General features: G+C 37.9%; 1 protein-coding gene and 1 long non-coding RNA gene across 5 annotated transcripts in view; one reads left to right on the top strand and one right to left on the bottom strand.

The window, feature by feature from the left end:
• RTN1 (reticulon 1) overlaps nucleotides 1-20088 on the top strand; it is a 231032-nt gene that overhangs the window by 187689 nt on the left and 23255 nt on the right. Inside the window, exon 1 of one of the 3 annotated variants that reach the window (XM_011283248.4) lies at nucleotides 17682-17872. The exons of the other annotated variants lie outside the window; for them this stretch is intronic. Within the exon in view, the coding sequence (XP_011281550.1) occupies nucleotides 17812-17872 (61 nt within the window). The 5' untranslated portion in view covers nucleotides 17682-17811. Of the gene's footprint in view, nucleotides 1-17681; nucleotides 17873-20088 lie in introns of those variants that run through there. 3 annotated transcript variants of the gene reach the window in all.
• On the bottom strand, nucleotides 598-13495 carry LOC109500865. Of its 2 annotated transcripts, XR_006599659.1 has the most exons (3): nucleotides 12990-13493; nucleotides 2194-2344; nucleotides 598-1059 (listed from the first exon to the last, which is right to left on the bottom strand). It is a non-coding gene; the product is annotated as an uncharacterized LOC109500865 (long non-coding RNA). The 2 variants fall into 2 exon arrangements; XR_002158681.3 differs by lacking the exon at nucleotides 2194-2344 and having other exon boundaries at nucleotides 12990-13495.

Raw genomic sequence — 20088 nt, 5'->3', positions numbered from 1 at the left:
ATTTACATTTAAAAAACTAAAAATTAAAAAAAAAATAAAAACTTAAATAGCAGCCTTCTCTCCACCCCATGTACACTTCCACGCATATCAACCCCAGGCTGAGTCAGTATGTAGTGCTGCAGGCGTGGTAGGAGGAGGGATGTGCATTCACTGTGCCAGCACTGCTGCTGGTTCTGTGGTGGCTTAGGCAGAAAAGTCCGCATAAAGAATATTGTGCAAGCATAACTTGCCCAACTGGCCTGTATTTTAATGACAATCACTTAGGAAGACTTGGTTAATAACCATATTGATATTTAGGAGTATTCCAGGGAAACTACTTGATTACAGTCAACACCTTTTAACATGGCTCAAAATACCTTGCAAATAGGGGCACCTGGGTGGCTCAGTTAAGTGTCCAACTTCGGCTCAGGTCATGATCTCACAGTTCGTGGGTTTGAGCCCCGCATCAGGCTCTGTGCTGACAGTGTGGAGCCTGATTGGGATTCTCTCTCTTTCCCTCTCTGTCTGTCCCTCTCCTACTCGTGATTTCTCTCTCTCTCTCTCTCTCTCAAAAATAAATAACTTAAAAAATAGATTGCAAAAATACACTAGACATTATTTATGATAATTGGATGTCATTTACTTTGTTTGAGCATAATGACTTAGTATACACGCACTTATTCAGCCTATACCAGCACATATTTTTCATCCTCAAGCACATGAATGGGCTGAAAGACCACTGTCCTCCCAGGGAGCTGCTAAAACATGTGGTTGAAGGAGATTGGTCAACACATGTCCGATCTCTTTTAACTTCAGGTTTTACATCAGATGTCAGTTTTGCTGAATTACTTTTAAGTCAGTATCTCTAACCTTCAAGGCTCTTAAAAACCATCATCAGTTAGGTTAAAGGAAAAATAAGAATATAATTGGAGCACGGCTCTATATTTTATACCACAAAAGTAAGTCTTTGCTAAGAACACTGAAGCTGAATGAAGTGTCTCCAAGTGTATTTCTGAGATGAGTAGACCTTTGAGAAGGAGATCTGTTTACCTCTTCAGTTAACCAACTTCAGGAGCATTCCTGCAAAGGTCAACAACAACAACAGAGTCACTATTATAAGCATCTTTTAAAATTCACCTCACATGAGTTTTTTGCCTGGGACCTGCCGTGGCTATTCTGAAAGAACGAATACCTCTTTGGTCCCTAAAACTTCTAGACTTACTATAACACAGATACCACCCAACATGTTGAAGAAAAAAGAGAGGTTACATGATTGTTAGGTTAGTTAAGGGAGAAGAGATGTTCACATTTTAGGAAGCATATTGTTTCAGTCTGTGTGGTTTTATTCCTTTGAGCTCCTATGGCTGTGTGCTACAGAACTTTGCAGTGGGTTTTTTCTAGTACCTATTCCCCCACAATAATCAATTATTCTTGTGCTTTGTCTATTTTTTCCCTAACACAGAGCCCTCCTCTGAAATTCCAAAGCTTAAGCAGTGAGACTCCAGTTTTGTGGATCCAGGTTACCTCTTGCTGAGAAAAACTTTCAGTGCTGCCCCAGCAGCTTCCTAGGCTAGTATTTTTAAAAATTCCCTTCTAGATATGTTAGGGGTGGTTTGAAAAACTGTAACTGTTTGCAAAAACTTACTGCTGTGCTGTAAATGTTTAATTAGATCTTTTTTTAATCTAGTTTCTGGTCTTTGTTCATTAATGCATGTTCAGCAGAGGGAAACTTTTTGTGTGTGGTGACTTTATACTAATAAGGTACTCTTGCAAAATCATCAGAATCTCCCTCTATGACATATGGTTAATTGAAAATACTTATTTTACATTGATGTACAAGGCAAATTTTTTGCAATAGCAACCCATTTATTTAGTTATTCTGTTTGCTGTAGCTTTCTGTCAAACTGGTCCATGATGATCTTCAAAGAGCATAGTTGAAAATGCTAACTCATTCATGGTGAGAGGAAAGTGAAGAAAATGGAGAGACTGGAGAAAGTGCAGAAAATGGAGAAGGTTTTGTTCCTCCTCACTGAAACAAGGAGTCCATATACTAAAATCTATAGGTAAAGAAAAAAAACCCCACAACACTGTTAAGTAACCCTTTTATAGAACCTCAGTCAGTGATTTGTCAGTAGGAATGCTTCTGGCTGCAAGTGACAGAAAAATACGAATTAGTATCAGCGTGAACCATAAGGACACTGGGTGTGCACTTACTAAGAAGCTTAGAAGTAGGAGATTCCAGAGACACTGATGGCACAACACATCCACAATATTAGGGCACTATACTCTTGACAGTTATTATGGCCTTCTCCTCATGATCACAAGATCGCTGCAGCAGTTCCAAACATCACATCCTCAAAGAAAGCTGGGGGAAGCCAGAGTGAGAAAAGAGTTCTCCCTACTTTTTAATGAGGAAAACAATCTTTCCCAGAAGCCCTCCAGCAGATTTTTCCTTTATATCTTATTGGCTAAAACCTGGCCTTATTGCCACTGCTATGTGCAAGGCATTCTGGAAAAGCTATTTTGTGTGTGTGTGCATGATAACATTATTTTTTTTAACTTGTTTTATTATTTTTTTTAATTTGCATCCAAATTAGTTAGCATGTAGCGCAACAGTGGTTTCAGGAGTAGATTCCTTAGTGCCCCTTCCCCATTTAGCCCATCCCCTCCTGCCACAACCCCTCCAGTAACCCTCAGTTTGTTCTCCATATTTATGAATCTCTTCTGTTTTGTCTCCCTCCCTGTTTTTATATTATGTTTGTTTCCCTTCCCTTATGTTCATCTGTTTTGTCTCTTAAAGTCCTCATAGGAGTGAAGTCATATGATTTTTGTCTTTCTATGACTGACTAATTTCACTTAGCATAATACCCTCCAGTTCCATCCACGTAGTTGCAAATGGCAAGATTTCATTCTTTTTGATTGCCAAGTAATACTCCATTGTATGTATATATACACCACATCTTCTTTATCCATTCATCCATCGATGGACATTTGGGCTTTTTCCATACTTTGGCTATTGTTGATAGTGCTGCTATAAACATGGGGGTGCATGTGTCCCTTCAAAACAGCACACCTGTATCCCTTGGATAAATGCCTAGTAGTACAATTGCTGGGTCGTAGGGTAGTTCTGTTTTTAGTTTCTTGAGGAACCTCCATACTGCTTTCTAGAGTGGCTGCACGAGCTTGCATTCCCATGCATGGTAACATTATTATATATACAGTTAGCCACTGACCAACAGGTAGCAAGAAAAGAAAAATAAAATCTGGAGCCACCCATAGTTAGAGGGCAGGGATGTACGAAAAGCAAATCTGAACAACCAAATCCCTAGTAAAGAAAAAAAATCTGCAAATACAGTCATGCCCCAGGTCTGGTGGAAATGTGTAGACTGGAGAAACCAATTCAAGTTATGTCCAACAATAGAAATTCTAAGACATGTGATGGGAAGAGAGGACCAGGAAAGGGACAGCAATAAACTCAGGTTGTCAAGGAACTCCAGACAGCGATTTTGGCTGGAGCCAGAGTTGTGTTGTCAGTAGAGGCTGAGACAGAACAAGGCTGGCTTGGAGGGTGGGCCGAGTAGCAATCCAAGCTGCCATGCAAAGTTGCCAGGTTGTGCCCTTTGTAAGAATGCCTGGCCAACATGGCAAATGAGGCTTGATTCCAGCTCACACTCTGTTCACCAGGCCTCATGCCGAGATGCAGCATCGTAGCCATCTGGAGGAGGAATCTTTTTTTTAAAGCATATATAATCTCTTTTTTTAATTCTAGTATAGTTAACGTACAGTATTGTATTAACTTCAAGTGTACAATACAGTGATTAAACAATTCTATACATTACTCAATATTCATCATGACAAATACACTCTTTTTTTAAAGTTTAAATTCAAGTTAACATACAGTGTAGTATTGGTTTCACGAGTAGAACCCAGTGATTCATGACTTGCATATAACACCCAGTGCTCATCACAAGTGCTCTCTTTAATGCCCATCACCCATTTAGCCCACCCCCCATCAGCCTCCCCTCCAGCAACCCTCAGCTCATTCTCTGTATTTAAGATTCTCTTATGGTTTGCCTCCCTCTCTGTTTTCATCTTATTTTTCCTTCCCTTCCCCTATGTTCATCTGTTGTGTTTCTTAAATTCCATGTATGAGTGAAATCATATGATATTTGTCTTTCTCTTACTATTTTGCTTAGCGTAATACACTCTAGTTCCATCCATGTTGTTGCAAATGGCAAGATTTCATTCCTTTTGGTGGCCAAGTAATATTCCATTGTGTATATATGGTTGCATGTGCCCCTTCGAATCAGCATTTTGGTATCCTTTGAATAGATACCTAGTAGTGCCATTGCTGGATCATAGGGTAATTCTATTATTAAGTTTTTGAGGAATCTCAATACCTTTTTTCAGAGTAGCTGCACCAATTTGCATTCCCACCAACAGTGCAAAATATTCTTCTTTCTCCAACAGTGCAAAAGTGTTCCCCTTTCTCCACATCCTTGCCAACATCTGTTTTTTTCCTGAGTTGTTAATGTTAGCCATTCTGATAAGTGTGAGGTGGTATCTCATTGTGGTTTTGATTTGTATTTCCCTGATGAGGAGTGATGTTGAGTATCTTTTCATGTGTCTGTTAGCCATCTGGATGTCTTCTTTGCAAAAGTGTCTATTCACGTCTTCTGCCCATTTCTGCCCAGTGGTCTTCTGCCCACTGGATTATTTGGTTTTGCGTGTTGAGTTTGACAAATTCTTTATAGATTTTGGATACTAACTCTTTATCCAATATGTCATTTGCAGGTATTTTCTCCCATTCTGTTGGCTGCCTTTTAGTTTTGTTGATTGTTTCCTTCACTGTGGAGAAGGTTTTTATCTTGGTGAGGTCCCAATAGTTCTTTTTTTTTTTTTTTTTTTTTTCAACGTTTATTTATTTTTGGGACAGAGAGAGACAGAGCATGAACGGGGGAGGGGCAGAGAGAGAGGGAGACACAGAATTGGAAACAGGCTCCAGGCTCTGAGCCATCAGCCCAGAGCCCGACGCGGGGCTCGAACTCCCGGACCGTGAGATCGTGACCTGGCTGAAGTCGGACGCTTAACCGACTGCGCCACCCAGGCGCCCCCCAATAGTTCATTTTTAAGTGTACTCTTCATCTATTTTAAGTGTGCCCATCACCTATTTCACCCATCCTGCTACCTCCCTTCCAGTCACTATCAGTTTGTTCTCTGTAGTTAAGAGTCCTTTTTTTGATTTGTCTCTTTTTTTTTCTTTGCTTGTTAGTTTTGTTTCTTAAATTACATATATAAATGAAATCATGTGGTATTTGTCTTTCTCTGATTAACTTATTTCACTGAGCATTATATTCTCTAGATCCATCCCTGTTGTTGCAAATGACAAGATTTCATTCTTTTTTATGACTGAATAATATTCCATTGTATATGTATACACCGCATCTCCATCCATTCATCTATCAGTGCATACTTGGGCTGCTTCCATATCTTGGCCTTATAAATAATGCTACAATAAACATAGGAGCACATATATCTTTTTGAATGAATGTTTTCGTATTCTTTGGGTAAATACCCAGTAGTGGAATTACTGGATCATATGGTAATTCTATTTTTAGAGGACCATCCGTACTGTTTTCCACAGTGGCTGCACTAGTTTGCATTTCCACCAATAGTGCATAAGGGTTCCTTTTTCTCCACATCCTTGCCAACACTTGTTGTTTCTTGTGTGTGTGTTTTTTTAAAGTTTTATTTATTTATTTTAAAGTAATCTCTACACTGAATGTGGGGCTCGAGTCACATGCTCTTCTGACCAAGCCAGCCAAGCATCACTGTTTCTTGTTTTTTTTTTTTTTAATTTTAACTATTCTAACAGGTATGAGGTAATACTGTTTTTTTCACTCTCTTGACAGTATCCTTTGATGCACAAAAGTGGTTTTTTTCTAAGTCAAAAAAACTTGTTCAAAATTTGAATTTATGTTTTCTTTTGTTCCTTGGGCATTAAAAACCTCTGCCCAATCCAAGGTTGTGACAATTTATGCCTGTTTTCTTCTAAGAGATTTCTAGTTTTATCTCTTAACATTAAGTCTTGAATCTATTGTGAGTTCATTTTTGTATATGATGTAAGTTAGGGGTCCAGCTTTGTTCTTTTGTATAGCAAGTTGTCCCAGCGCTATTGTTGAAAATATTGTTCTTATCCCCATTGAATGGTCTTGGCACACTTAATCAATTGACTATATATATAAGGGTTTATTTCTGGACTTTCAATTTTATTTCATTGACCTACATGTCTAGCCTTATGCCAGTACCACAATGTCATAATCAGTGTAGCTTTGTAGTAGGTTTTGAAATCAGGATGTGTGAGACCCACAACTCTGTTCTATTTCAAGATTGTGTTGTATGTTATGGGTTCCTTGCATTTCCATATGAATTTTAGGATCAGTTTGTTGATTTCTGAAAGAAAAAAAAACTTAGCTTGGATTTTGACAGTTTATATTAAATCTGTAGATTAATTTGGGGAATATTGCCATCTTAACAATATTAAGCCTTTTGATCTATGAACAAAAATGTCTCTCCATTTAATTAAGTCTTCTTTAATTTCATTCAACAATGTTTTATAGTTTTCAAGTATAAACTTTACACTTCTTCTGTTCAAATTATTCCTAAGTATTTTTTACGCTGTTGTAAATGTAACTGTTTTCTTAACCTTTGTTGCTCACTGCTAGTGTGTAGAAATGCAGTTTCTTTTTAAATATTTATTTTTTAAAGAGAGAAAGTCCAAGCAGGGGAGGGGCAGAGAAAGGGAGGGAGACAGAGAGTCCAAAGCAGGCTCCAAGCTGCCAGCACAGAGCCCAATGCAGAGCTTGAACCCATGAACTGAGAGATCATGACCTGAGCTGAAATCAGATGCTTAACCGACTGAGCCACCCGGGCTCTCCTTGTGGAGATAGTTTTACTTCATTTCCAATCTGGATGAGTTTTCTTTCTTTTCCTTGTTATATTCTGGAATCTCCAGTGCAATACTGAATAGAAATTGTCAGAGCAAACTTCCTTGTCTTGTTCCAGATCTTAGGGAGAAAGCTTCCAGTCTTTTGCCATTAAGTTTCATGTTAGCTATGAGTTTTTTCGAGATTCCTTTTTAGCAGATTAAGGAAGTTTCCTTCTTTTCCTAGTTTCTTGGGTGTTTTTTATCATGAAAGGTGATCAATTTCTCAAATGTTTTTTCTGCATTGAGATGATCACGTGGGTCTTGTTCTTTATCCTATTAATATGATGTATTACATTGGTTGGTGTATTACACTGGCTTAAATTTCACTGAGTTGTGATGTATCCTTTCTATATATTGCTGGTTTCAGTTTGGCAGTATTTTATTGAGGAATTTTGCATCTGTATTCATAAGGAATATTGATCTGTAATTCTCTTTTCTTACAATACCCTTGTTGGGTTTTGGTATCAGGGTGATAGTGACGTCATAGAGTGTGATGGAAAGTTTTCTCAATTCCTCTTCTTTTTGGAAGAGTTGTGAAGGATTGGTGTTAAGTATTCTTTAAATGTTTGGTAGATCCTCACCAGTGAAACCATCTGGGCCTGGGCGTTTCTTCATGGGAAGCTTTAATACTACTAATTTAATGTCTTTTCATCTCAATCTATTCATATTTTCTATCTCTTCTTGAGTCAGTTTTGGTAGTTTATGTTTTTCTAAAGATCTGTTCATTTTCATCCAGGTTACCTAATATGTTTGTTTGTAGTTATTCATAATATTTCCCTAGAATCTTTTTAATTCTATAAGGTTGGCAGCAGTGTCCCCTCTTTCATTGCTGGTTATAGTAATTTGAGTCTTTGTTTTTTCTCAGTCATTCTAGCTAAAGGTTTGTCAACTTTGTTGATCCTTTTAAAGAACCAACTTTTGGCTTCATTGATTTTCTTTAATTTTTCTATTTCATTAATTTCCACTCTCATTTCTATTACTTCTTCCATCTGCTTGCTTTGGGTTTAAGTTGTGCTTCTTTTCTGTTCTCTTAAAGCAGGAGTTTAGGTTATTGATTTCTTTTTTTTCTGTCCTGAGTGTTTACAGCTATACATGTCCCTCTAAGTATTACTTTGGCTGTACCCTCTGATTGTTTCATTTTCATGTATTTTGAAACATTTTTAAATTTCCCTTGTGATTTATTCTTTGACCCATTGCTTATTTACAAGTGTATTGATTAAATTTCACAGACTTGTGAATTTACAAATTTCCTTATTGATTGTTAATTTTATTCTAAGTGGTTGAAGAACACATTTTGTATGATTTCTATTCTTTTAAAATGTATTGAGTCTTGTTTTATGGTCTGTCATAAAATCGAAGTGATGTGATCAGCCCCTCACCATAGCTGCTAAACAGACAAAGGGGTGAGCCCTTTCTGTGGGAAAATAGCATCAATTGCCTGTCTTTATAGTTCTTGAATACACAGTACCTATTATGCTATAAAAAATTACTAGACATGTAAAAGAGGCAAGAACATGTGACTGAGAAACATAAAAAAGAGACAATGGGAATGGATCTAAAGAGTATAATGCTACATGAAATAAGTCAGAGAAAGACAAATACCATGTGACTTCATGCATATGGGGAATTTAAGAAACAAACAAATGAACAAAGAAAAAAAGAGATAAACCAAAAAACAGACTCTTAACTATAGAGAATAAACTGATGGTTACCAGAGGGAAGGTGGGTAAGGGGATGGCTGATATAGGTATAGGAGATTAAGAGTACATTTAGCATGATGAGCACTGAGTACTGTATAGAATTGTTGCATCACTATATTGTACACCTGAAATGAATATAACAATATGTATTAGCTATGCTGGAATTTAAAAAGACAGAAGACAATAGAAGCTGACCCATAGATGATCTGGATACTGACATTAAATAAAATCTTTTAAACAACTATTATAAATATGTGAAAGAAAATGGATAAAAAGATGGAGAATTTCAACAGAGAAAGGGTATTTATAAAAATAAATTCAAGTGAACTCTCGAGAACTGAAAAATAAAATTTCTGAAGTTAAAACTTAGATACATTTAATAGCTCTTTGGACACAGAAGAAGATAAAATTAGTGAACTCAGAGATAGCTCAATAGGAAAAATCCAAAATGGTGAAAAAACTGAATAAAAATATGAAAAGAAGAGAGTATAAGAAACTTGTCAGAAGGGCTAACCTATGAATGATAGGATTTGTAGGAAAGAAGAGAGAAAATGAGGCAGAAGGGATACTTAAAGAAATATGGCTGACATTTTTTTTTCAAAATTGGTAAAAGGCACCAATCAGTATACAGATTTAAGAAGTTCAGTAGACACCATAGGAAATATGAACTTATCATAATCAAACTGCATAAAACCAAAGCTAAAGATACAAATCTTAAGAACAGCCATAAAAATGAGAAACATTATTTTCAAAGAAACAAGGAGATCAACTGCTGACTTTTCAACTAAAACTAGGAGTGATCAATGGTCAATAGGATTAAGTCTTTAAATTGTTGAAAGAAAAAAAAAAACCTGCCAAATTAGAGCTCTTTAACCAGTGAAACTAACATTCAAAAATGAAAGTGAAATAAGGTAAGAAAAACAAAACTGAGAGAATCGGTTGCCATGACCAGAACTGAAAGATACTAAAGAAAATTCTTTGGACTGAAATAAAATGATCCCAGATGGAAATATAGTAATGCAGGATGAGATGAAGAACATTGAAAAAGGTATATATGTTAGAAGATGTAAAATACTATTGACTTTTTTAGAACAACAAAAATTATTACATTGTTTGGTGTTTATAACATGACAACCCGAGCTTAAAAGTGGCAGGCAGTAATTGGAGTTTACACTTGTAAAATTATTTTATTGCATAGGAAACAGTAAAAGTACTATATAAGATAGACTCCAGTAAGTTAAGGATGAACATTATCACTGTAAGCTAATCATCAAAGTATTTAAAAAGTATAACTAGAAAATTATTGTAGCAAATAAATGGATTAATAAAAAATAGGCTTGATTATTTTGAAAGAAGGCAAGAAAGGAGAAATAAAGGAGCAAGGAAAAGATCGTGATAAATAAGAAATAAATAGCAGATTGATGGACTTAAATCCAACCATATCAATGATTACATTAAATGTAAATTGACTTAACACTCAATTTAAAAAAACAAAGATTACTATCCTGAATTAAAAATAAGACCCAAGGGGTGCGTGGGTGGCTCAGTCGGCTAGGCTAAGTGTCTGACTTTGCCTCAGGTCATGATCTTGTGGATCATGAGTTCGAGCCCCACATGGGGCTCTGTGCTAACAGCTCAGAGCCTGGAGCCTGCTTGGGATTCTGTTTTTCCCCCCTCTCTCTGCTCCTCCCCTGCTCAATGTCTGTCTCTTTCTCTCTCAAATAAATAAATAAACATTAAAAAATAAAAAATGCCCAAGAATATACTGTCTTTAAGAAAATAAAAAGATACAGATAGTTTGAAAATGGAGGACAGAAAAAGACATATCATACAAGCACCAACCAAAAGAAAGCTGTTGTGTATATATCTATATCAGCCAAACTACACTTGAAGTCAAGGAGTATTACTAGAGATAAAGAGGAACATTTCATAATATGATAAACAGGTTAACTCAACAGTAAGACATGATAATTCTAAATTTATAAGTGTTCAATATATATAAAGATTTATATATATTTATTTATAGCATTTATTATGTAAAGTTATGTATATATATAGAGAGAATTGAAAGGAAAATAGATCAATCAACATGAAAGTTAGATGTTGTGATATACTTACTTCAATATCTGGCAGACATACAGCCAAAAAATTAGTAGGAAGATAGATTATTTGAATAATGCTATTAACCACTATGACCAAACTGACATTTATAGAACACTCTTAACATTTCAGAATATACATTCATGTCCACTTGACACATGTATCAAAATAGATCATATTCCAGGTTCTAATGCAAGTCTCAAGAAATTTTCAATGGATTAAAATTGTACAGAGTTTGTTGTCTGACTACAGATGAATTAAACTGAAAATAAACAATAGGATAGTTACAATCATCGAAAGTTATAATTCTATATAATTAATGGACCAAAGAAAAAAAGTCACAGACGACTGTTAGAAAGTATTTTGAACTGGACAAATAAGATGAATATAATGTTTCAAAACTTGTAGGATGCAGCTAAAACAGTACTTAGAGGGAATTTTATACTTTTAAGTGAATATGAATATATTAGCAAAGAAGAAAGGCTGACAATAATCTAAGCCTCTATTTTGTGGAGGTAAGAAAAGAAAAACAAAAGTAAAAGAAGGAAATAATAATTATAAAAATAGGAATACAATGAAATAGCATATGCAAAGATATACAAAAGAAAAAAAAAGAAAAAATTATTCTTTGAAATTCATTCATAATATTGATCGACCTCCAATAAGATGATCAAGAAATGAGAGAAAAATAAAACAGCAATATCATAAATGAAAAAGTAGACATGGCTATAGCCTCTCAGATTATTACAATCATAACATTATGATGTTATGAATAATTTACACCAATAAATTTGACAATATATTTTAAATGAATGAATTGATTTGAGGAAAATAAAAATTACTAAAACTGACACAAGCAGAAGTTAAAAATTAGAATAATCCAGTATCTACTGAGGAAATCTATAATTAAAAAGCATCTCACAAAAAACCCCTCCAGGTCTAGATGGGTTCACTGGTGAATTCTTCCAAACATTCCAAAAAGAAATAATACTACCTTACATAAACTCTTTTAGAAAATACGGGAGGGAGTAACACTCTTCAGCTTCTTTTGTGAGGCCAGCATAAGAAGGATATTACAAAAACTCAAGAAGGATATTACAAGAAAAGAAAGGTAGAGGATAGAGCTCATGAATATATATAAGAAAAGTCTACACAAATCATTAGAAAATTGAATCCAAATTGAGTAGCAATATGTAAAAAGAATGTCACATCAGAGCCATATGGGGTATATCCTAGGAATGCAAGGTTGGTTTAACATTCAAAATGCTATCTGTTTTATTTATGTATTAGCTGAATTAAGGACAAAAATCTCTGATCATTTCAGTAACTTCAGTAGAAGCAGTTGATAGGATTCAATACCTGTTCAAGACAAAAACTGAAAAAAAACTAGGGATAGAAGGAACTTGCCTTAATCTGATAAAAGACAGCTAAAATATTCACAGCAAACATCATATTTAATGTAAAATTCTGAGCACACTTTCCCCTAAATTCAAGAGTAAAACAAAGAATATATAACCTTTACCACTTCTACATAACATTGTATGTGAAAGTCCTAGACAGTGCAGTAAGTCAAAGTAAAGAGTTAAAAGTATAAAGATTGGAAGGGAAGAAATAACACCATATTTGTTCAGAGAGAATATGATTATGTGCATAGAAAATTCAAGAGAATACACAATTAGAATTAATACAAGTTTAGCAAAATCACTATGCAAAAATTTATTAACCTCATGTAGTTCTTTACATTACTGTGTCAGTATGTTTTAGGATTTTCTTTTTATAAACATCCTTAAACTAGATTTTTTTCATCTAATCTGAGAGTTTCCATCTTTTTAGCTGGCATTATTTGGATATATTTAGATGCCTTCTAATACTTTATTTTATGCTTTCTATTTACCAGTTCTTCTTTGTTTCTCATGGTTTCCTTTCCTGACCTCAATGTGATTTAATATATTGATTACTTTGTTTATACCTTTTACTCATTTAGTAGTTATATGTTTTAGTTATTTCTAGTGGTGACCCTTAAATATTTAACACACAAATTTGACTTTTCATAGTCTAAAATTAAGGTCTCAAAGAAAATTAAAGATCTCTACTGTCCTCCTGAACAGTACTAGAAAGTTAGGATGCTTTCACTTTCATCACTCCTTCCTACCTTATGTTCTATTTTTTGTCTACTACTTTAATTTCACCTTTCTTTTATAAACCCCCAAATTAGCCATTACCAGTTTTTACACGTAGCATTCTTTCATGCATTTCGCTTCTTCTAAGTTCAGTTTTCTTCTTCCAGAAGTATGAACGTTGGTAGCTTTTTCTGCAGGGCTTGCAGTTGGGAAATTCATTTCTTACAAGGTTGAAAATGCCTGTAGTAGTCTTGCTGGGTACAAAATTCTAGATGACAGTTATTTTCCCCCCACTCCTTTGAGGACATTATTCCATTGTCTTCTGGCTTCAGTTAATTAACAGACTGCAGCTGGCCCAACAGTTTCTCTGAGGCAATGTATCTTTTACTTATGCCTGCTTTTAGGATTTTCTCTTGTCTTTGATGCCCTGCAGTTTCACTATGATGTGGGTCAGGGTATCGATTTTTTCTTGTCTTGCTCAGTGCTATAATGTGTGGCTTTTATCAATTCTGGGAAATCTTAAGCCAAATTTTGATAAATTATTCAACTTCTCAAGGTGTTATTCCTCCCCTTGAAACTCTGCAATGTTTCCTTCATTTTCTGACAGTATTATTCCTTGAGTCTGTCTCACTGTCCCTTGCACCTGTCCATGATTAAGTTTCCATATCTGTCTGCTCAAACTGGTGATCCTCTTTTTTTCAGTATATGTGCTGCCGAAGCGAGCACGATCCTCTTTTTTTCATAACTCAACCTAATTATCATCTATTCTCTGAAGCTTTTCCTGAAACCTCTTCTTCCCCCAGTCACTGTGTATCCACTCTTTCCTGCTCATACATCTATCAGTTGATTGCATTTACCTATTTATGTGTAAATCTCCCCCTACTAAACTCAAGTTTCTAGTGGGTAGCTCTCTTTGTATTTACAATGACAGGCACTTAGTATGGACTGTGTAAATGTTTGGAGATTGGATGAATGAATGAATCAAGAAAATGAATGTAAACACTATCTACCTCTTAGGGGTCCTGTAACAACTAAATATATACCACATGAGAAAGCACCTGGCAAATAACAAGTGCTAATCTGCTGTTTGAATTGAATGCAATTCATGCATTATTTTGGTACCGTGGGTTATGTACCAAATTGGTTGTTACTTTAAATTTCCTTATTCCATATGGCATAAAGCAGAGTTCTTAGTGTTCTTTGATCATAATGAAGTACTTTTTTGGTTTTGTGCCTTTCCTTCCAGTTGCTATACTTCTCAAAGCATTAAACACACACACACACACACACACACACACACACACACTATACAAGGAGTTCTATGAGCTTCATATAGTTTACCAGCTATTACATTCTGTCCTGAAAACTCAGTGCATTTATAAATGCTACTCTCCCATATAGCTTAATGGCTTTCTCCTTCTCTCTCATTTAGTGTCTGCTCTAATTTTACCTTATGAGGTAGGCCTTTGCTAACTCTCCTCATAAAATAGAAAACTTCTACCCCACTCCCATTCTCGATCCCCTTTACCTGCTTTATTTCCCTCTGTACACTTGTCCACAAGTGAAATATATATTTACCTCTTTTATTATTAGCTGCCCATCCCACACGTAGTAGCATATAAACCTCTTAAAAGTAGCAATTTAAAAAAAAAAAGTAGCAATTTTGCTTTATGCCTAGAACAGTGTCTGGAATACAATAGGTGCTGAATAATATTTATCGAATAAATGTATCAGCGTAGGTGCCACTGATTCTCATCGGTAAAATCCTAGGGCTACAAAAACAGACACCATGCAGCCATTCAGAGCATTGTAGTCTTCAACACTTCTCTTGATCTGGGATGCGATTTCAAAACTTGACTATTTTGTTTTTCCTTAGAACTGAATGCCTACAGCATGATTTCATCCTGAACACTAAAGAAATCACTTCCTCTCCTGGCAGGCACCTAAACCAAGTTCTGAGCTGGCTGTGTACAAAGCCCGTCTGTTCTCTCCTGGTTTAAAGACAGTGGCCGTTCCTGCCCGCATTTAGCAAGCTTGATTTTGCTTTCTGTTTTCTTTCACCCCTCAAGGAAAATTTACATATCTTTTCTACCCATTTTATCATTTTGATCTTGGCAAGAGCTTTCAATTCATACTGTGTGGGTACTTGTGCAAAGGAAGTACCCACTTACAGTGTCTACAAGAAATAAATTATTATTTCACAAAAACAAAGATCTAAAGCTGTAATTCATCTGTATGAGAGGAAGGTCGGAAAGTGATAAAGGTGATACCTTGCCGAAGGCCACATAACTAACTTTTGCAACATAAGTGGGTCTAATGCCCACATCCTCCAATTCTCAATCAAGTTCTTCATACTTTTCTGCCTGACTTTTCTTTAATAAGTTCATTCCTGTTTCACCTACTACCTCTGCCCCTCAATTCTTATTTCATTTGTGTGTATCTCTGTGGCATCAGATGCCTCACCTCAACTGTCAACTGTTCAGCTGTCAAACTGCTATCTTGATTTTTTGGGTGTCATCAAGCTTCCGTCTTCACATTCAGCATGACTAAACACAATGTGGCCTTTCAGCTCAGCTGACATTCCAAGGTCAACTCTGTAGCCAATGGAAACCCATGGCCCAAGAAGTCTGACACCCTCCCCTTCACTTGAGGGAGAGCTTGTCTCTGCCTGCTTTCCCCCACCAGGATGTTGCTGCCCTCAGCTTGCTGAACCGTACTGTCAGATTACCAATGAACAGTGGCTCTGGTAACTCAGTGGACACTTAATACTCGCCACTAAAGGTAACTGGTGGGGGGCACCATCTGGACTTAGGGCTGAAGACTGGGGCTATCATTGGACTGGCAGTGCCTCCTAGTGGCCAAGGCTCCAAAGGGTTCCAACAGAAAAGTGGCCAGTGTGGCAGCAGCCCACAATGGCAACCCCTTTCTTCTCCTTCCTCTGAGTCTTGTCCCCCCACCTGTTTTTAGTTCGTCCGGCCTTGCCTCATACAGTGAGCATTCACTGCTGGTCACATCATGCAGTACCTGTCTTTTCAGTATTTTGCTGACTGAATTCCCAAACGTGACCGTGATGTTGAAAAAAAAATTGGGAGGGGGCATGGAAAAAGAAATATTACAAAGTCACCACTATCACTGGAGCAGGTCAATTTGAAAAGTGCTTTGTAATAACTTTTTTCCTTCCTGTAAGCTCCGTGGTAGCTCTGACACTCCTCCTCTTGTAGGAGACTTCAGCTGCCCAGGAGTGCCAAATCATCCTCCCGATCTCATTCTTATTAAGCTTCATGAGTAGTTTCAGTTAGGTTACAGAGATACGGAAAGAGGCTCGGTTTCTCTGGAAGCTCGCATCCTAAAAAGAATACGCATCATCTCAAAGATCCCATTTTGAAGTGTATAATCTTCATAAAATGAAAGATAAATCATATCTACAGCATAACCTTGAGACTCCTGTCTTTAAGTCCTCGCTGGTACAGGATGTGCAAATGGAGATTTGGGTCTGGCAAGGAACGTCTCTGGGAACTGTGGAAGAATCGTGAAGGCTCCATTTGTCCCCAAGGGAGAGAGAGGAATCCTGTGTCATGGATAATGCCATGCCACAACAAATAAAATGGGAACTCTTCCTTCTGTATGCCCCTATGGTTCCCAAGGTGCCCTCTGTCCCCATGTTATGTTTTGTCTCCTCAAGGGTTCCTTCCACCAGGACTGTCTTTCCCCAGATAATGCCCAAATTCAAGGCCTTCCTCTATGCCATCTCTCTTTTCTTCATCAAAATGTACCTATCCCCTGTCCATTCTCTCAAAGCCTTGGTGTTTAATCTGATGAAGTATTTCACGGTAAGGTTTAAATAGTAGGACACCTCCCATTGGCATCTGCGTTGTGACTGGGGACTTGAATCTTGATTCACTGGGATTGGAAACCAACTTTGTATCTCCCAAATGATACACACTGCCCACCTCCATCTCCCCCCAACACTCAAGCCCAAAGATGATGTTGTTGAGGCAGAATGCCCTTTTCTTCCCTGGCTTCTGTCTGGGGCCCCCACAACTGACCTCTCTTGGAATATCAGTGCAGTGACAAATAATTCCATGTGGGGAAGTCCAAGGGCTTTGAACCAGAGCCTACAGGCACCACATTCTGACTGACATGTATTCGTTCAAACCACAAACTGCGCTGGAGAAGAGGGGCAACAGGAGAAATACACAAGACCTACTGAGCAGCAGGATTTCTTTACTGATTGTGGCTTGCCAACAAAGGTTTTGGATAGCCGTGGAATATTCCAGAAAAAGGAAAAGATCTGGCGACTGCTTGGAAGATGCCAGGCAATTAAAATAAACCGTGGCCGGAATGTAAAGAATTGGGGAAGAGAGAGGTGAATGAGCAACGGGGACAATTAGGGGGCATTATGCTGAAAGCCTGACATCTGTGCTGACATCAACTGCGTCTTACCCAACAGGTTTCTTGGGTGTCTAAGACATTTCTAGAATATGCACCCCGTGTCAGGAACTCCCAGGAACAGCCCGAGTGCCGCACTCTGATCCCCGCCCTTGGCCCTTTTCCCCTCCTCTTCTCCCACGCCTCCCACACCTCCCACACCTGGCCTGCTTTTGTGCCTCCCGGGTCAGAGCCGCCTCAGCCGTCTCCAGGGCAGGCCCCCAGGACGGACGCCGAGCCCGCGCTCTCGCATCGAGCGGCGCCCGCATCCCTGTGCGCGCAGGCAGCCCCGGGGCCGCGCCGCGCTGATTCGCTGCCGCGGAGACTGCGGCGCCCGCGACGCGCCCGCCCCTCGCCGCGCGCCGGCTGGTGCAGCCTCAGTCAGTCTGCAGCCGCGCGGCCACGGTGAGCCCTGCCGCTGCAGCCGGGGCGCAGACCCTGAGTGCCAGCTCCGCGCCCCCGAGGAGAGCAACGGCGAGCCTCCAAAACCCGCACGATGCAGGCCACTGCCGATTCCACCAAGATGGACTGTGTGTGGAGCAACTGGAAAAGTCAGGGTATTCTCTTTATTTCGGTAGTGCATGCCTGCGGTGCACGGGAACCCCGGGACCCGGACTCGGCCATTGTGCATCATTTCACCTGTGGGACCTATGCATGCTTTATACCCAAGAGCTTTGTGTTGGGGGGAGTAAACTTGTCATGTCAAAAATCAAAATGGATGGTGTTTGCATTCTTTTTCTTTTTTTTTAACCCCCCCCGCCCCCACCCCTTTGTTTTCTTGTTGTAATGCTAGAAATTTAAATAATGCATCAGTTGCCTCTTCGGGGAGCCCTTTCGGGATCCATTGATCATTCAGTACTTGTTTAATCTGTTCTCCTCCCCGGAGTTGAAATGCTTTCTTATTGTTCCATGAATCCCGTTGCATTTAATTTCTGCAGAAAGGTTGAAATCTCCTGGTAGAAGCATTAAGTGAGAGGGCTCTAGTGCATCCTTTTAAGAGGGACACACCCATTTCAGGGTGGTTATTTGTGGTCACACAAAGGAGCCTGGAAATGCAGTCTGGCTCTCGAAATCCTGAAAATATGATGGCGTAGCCACATATTAGGATGGTTCACTTTGAAATATTTCAGGGTTTTTTGTCTGTCATTGGAGTAACCTGTAACTACTATTTATTAATAATGGGTATCTGTGGAACAAGTAGAGGGGAAATAAAAGCAGTGCCCAGTACCCTCTGGCATAACAGATTTATTTTGAAACAGTCCATATTAGCACTGGGTGTGGCCACCCTCCAGCCTCGCTTGGATTGCTTTTCAGCCATTTTTATTCAGCCTCATACTTCACACATCCATCTCCTTTGTTACATTAAGATGCTCTCCTTCACCTTGCTCAGTGTGAGATTATGAGCAGAAAGAGAGAATTTGGAAGAATGAATTATGTGTTGTAAACTCTGGTGTTTGTAAGATGAAGTGTCTTTTAATATTTAGCAAATAAGGTTCTGAAGAAGGCGCTTTTGACTTAACCTGAAGGGTTGCAGCGTCCCTCAGGGGACCAAAAATACTCTGGAGCAGAAGCTGGTGTGTTTTGTTTTTTTTTTTAAGCCTGGCATCTTCCCCTTGTCATTTTATATCACAGAAGGAATAGGATGGCTTTTCATCTTTAGAGCCCCTGTAGGATTTTTTTCAGTAAATTTTTTAAGCAAAGAAAAAGTAAACACGAATCTCAGAATTAAGAACACTTTTGCTGTCTCTTATTTGTTGGTTCGGGTGGCGGTGACATAAAACAGAATTGTCGAGTTCAAATTATGTAGGTCTATTGGAAGTAACAACTGTCAAAAGTAAATAAATGGGCCTAATAAATTTAAAAGCTAGGAAGTAAGAAATCTCCAGCAGTTCAGGGGCATAATTTTAGAGAATGATGACAATGACATGAAATAGCATGTCTTATACAGAAGGCAGTTGTGAAAATTCTTGGTGACATTTCATTCTTACGCGTTAAACTCATCTGGTTTCTTTGATACACACTTAAACAACTATAGATTGATATAATATCAAGTTTAGTTGAACACGAGGACATAAAAAAGTTGGCTTTTCGACTATTATGGGTTTCTTCTATTCTGACCAAAAGTAGATGCCAAAACATGGCAGATTTTCTTTTTTCTTTGTATACGATAGAAGATACTATTTCATTACAGCCCTGTGGGCTTTCCTCACTTGACCTTCTCACTGCAGGGGTTAAAAAGGTACATGGCTGCTGATAATCAGAAAATAACGCAAATGTCATCATTTGTCTATCGAAAACAATCATTTTCATTTTCAATATAAGGCCACTTGTGAAGATTAATGCAAGATCGTTGAAGGTCTTTTACACTCAGTGACCTTTAGTAGTTTTCAGTACCATTGATTTCCTTTTGTCAGATAGAACAAAGCCATTATCTTGAAAATTGACTGATAACTGGGCGGGTGGGTTTATAGGCATGAAAGAGGAATAGTAAGAAGTGAATTATTCCTTTTTCTTTCCACTAGGAGAACTTTGCATTTAAACTAAATCTACAATAAGATTTTTGTTTAGCATTTTCAATGCATCTTCTTAGTTCCCTCATTATCAAAAACAGTTCTTAACCCTGGCTACACATTAGTATCATCTGGGGAGCTTTTAAAAACACAAAGGATGCCCACCCCTAGGGGTTCTGATTCAATTGGGTCGAGTATCAGTATTTTTTAAAAGATCCTCAAGTGAGTTTAATACATAATCAGGGTTGAAGTCACTGGTGCGT

Source organism: Felis catus, chromosome B3 (assembly GCF_018350175.1).
Source record: "Felis catus isolate Fca126 chromosome B3, F.catus_Fca126_mat1.0, whole genome shotgun sequence".
NCBI classification, from domain to species: domain Eukaryota; kingdom Metazoa; phylum Chordata; class Mammalia; order Carnivora; family Felidae; genus Felis; species Felis catus.
The sequence above is the reverse complement of the archived record's forward strand: the minus strand, read 5'-3'. Positions and strand labels throughout refer to the sequence as shown.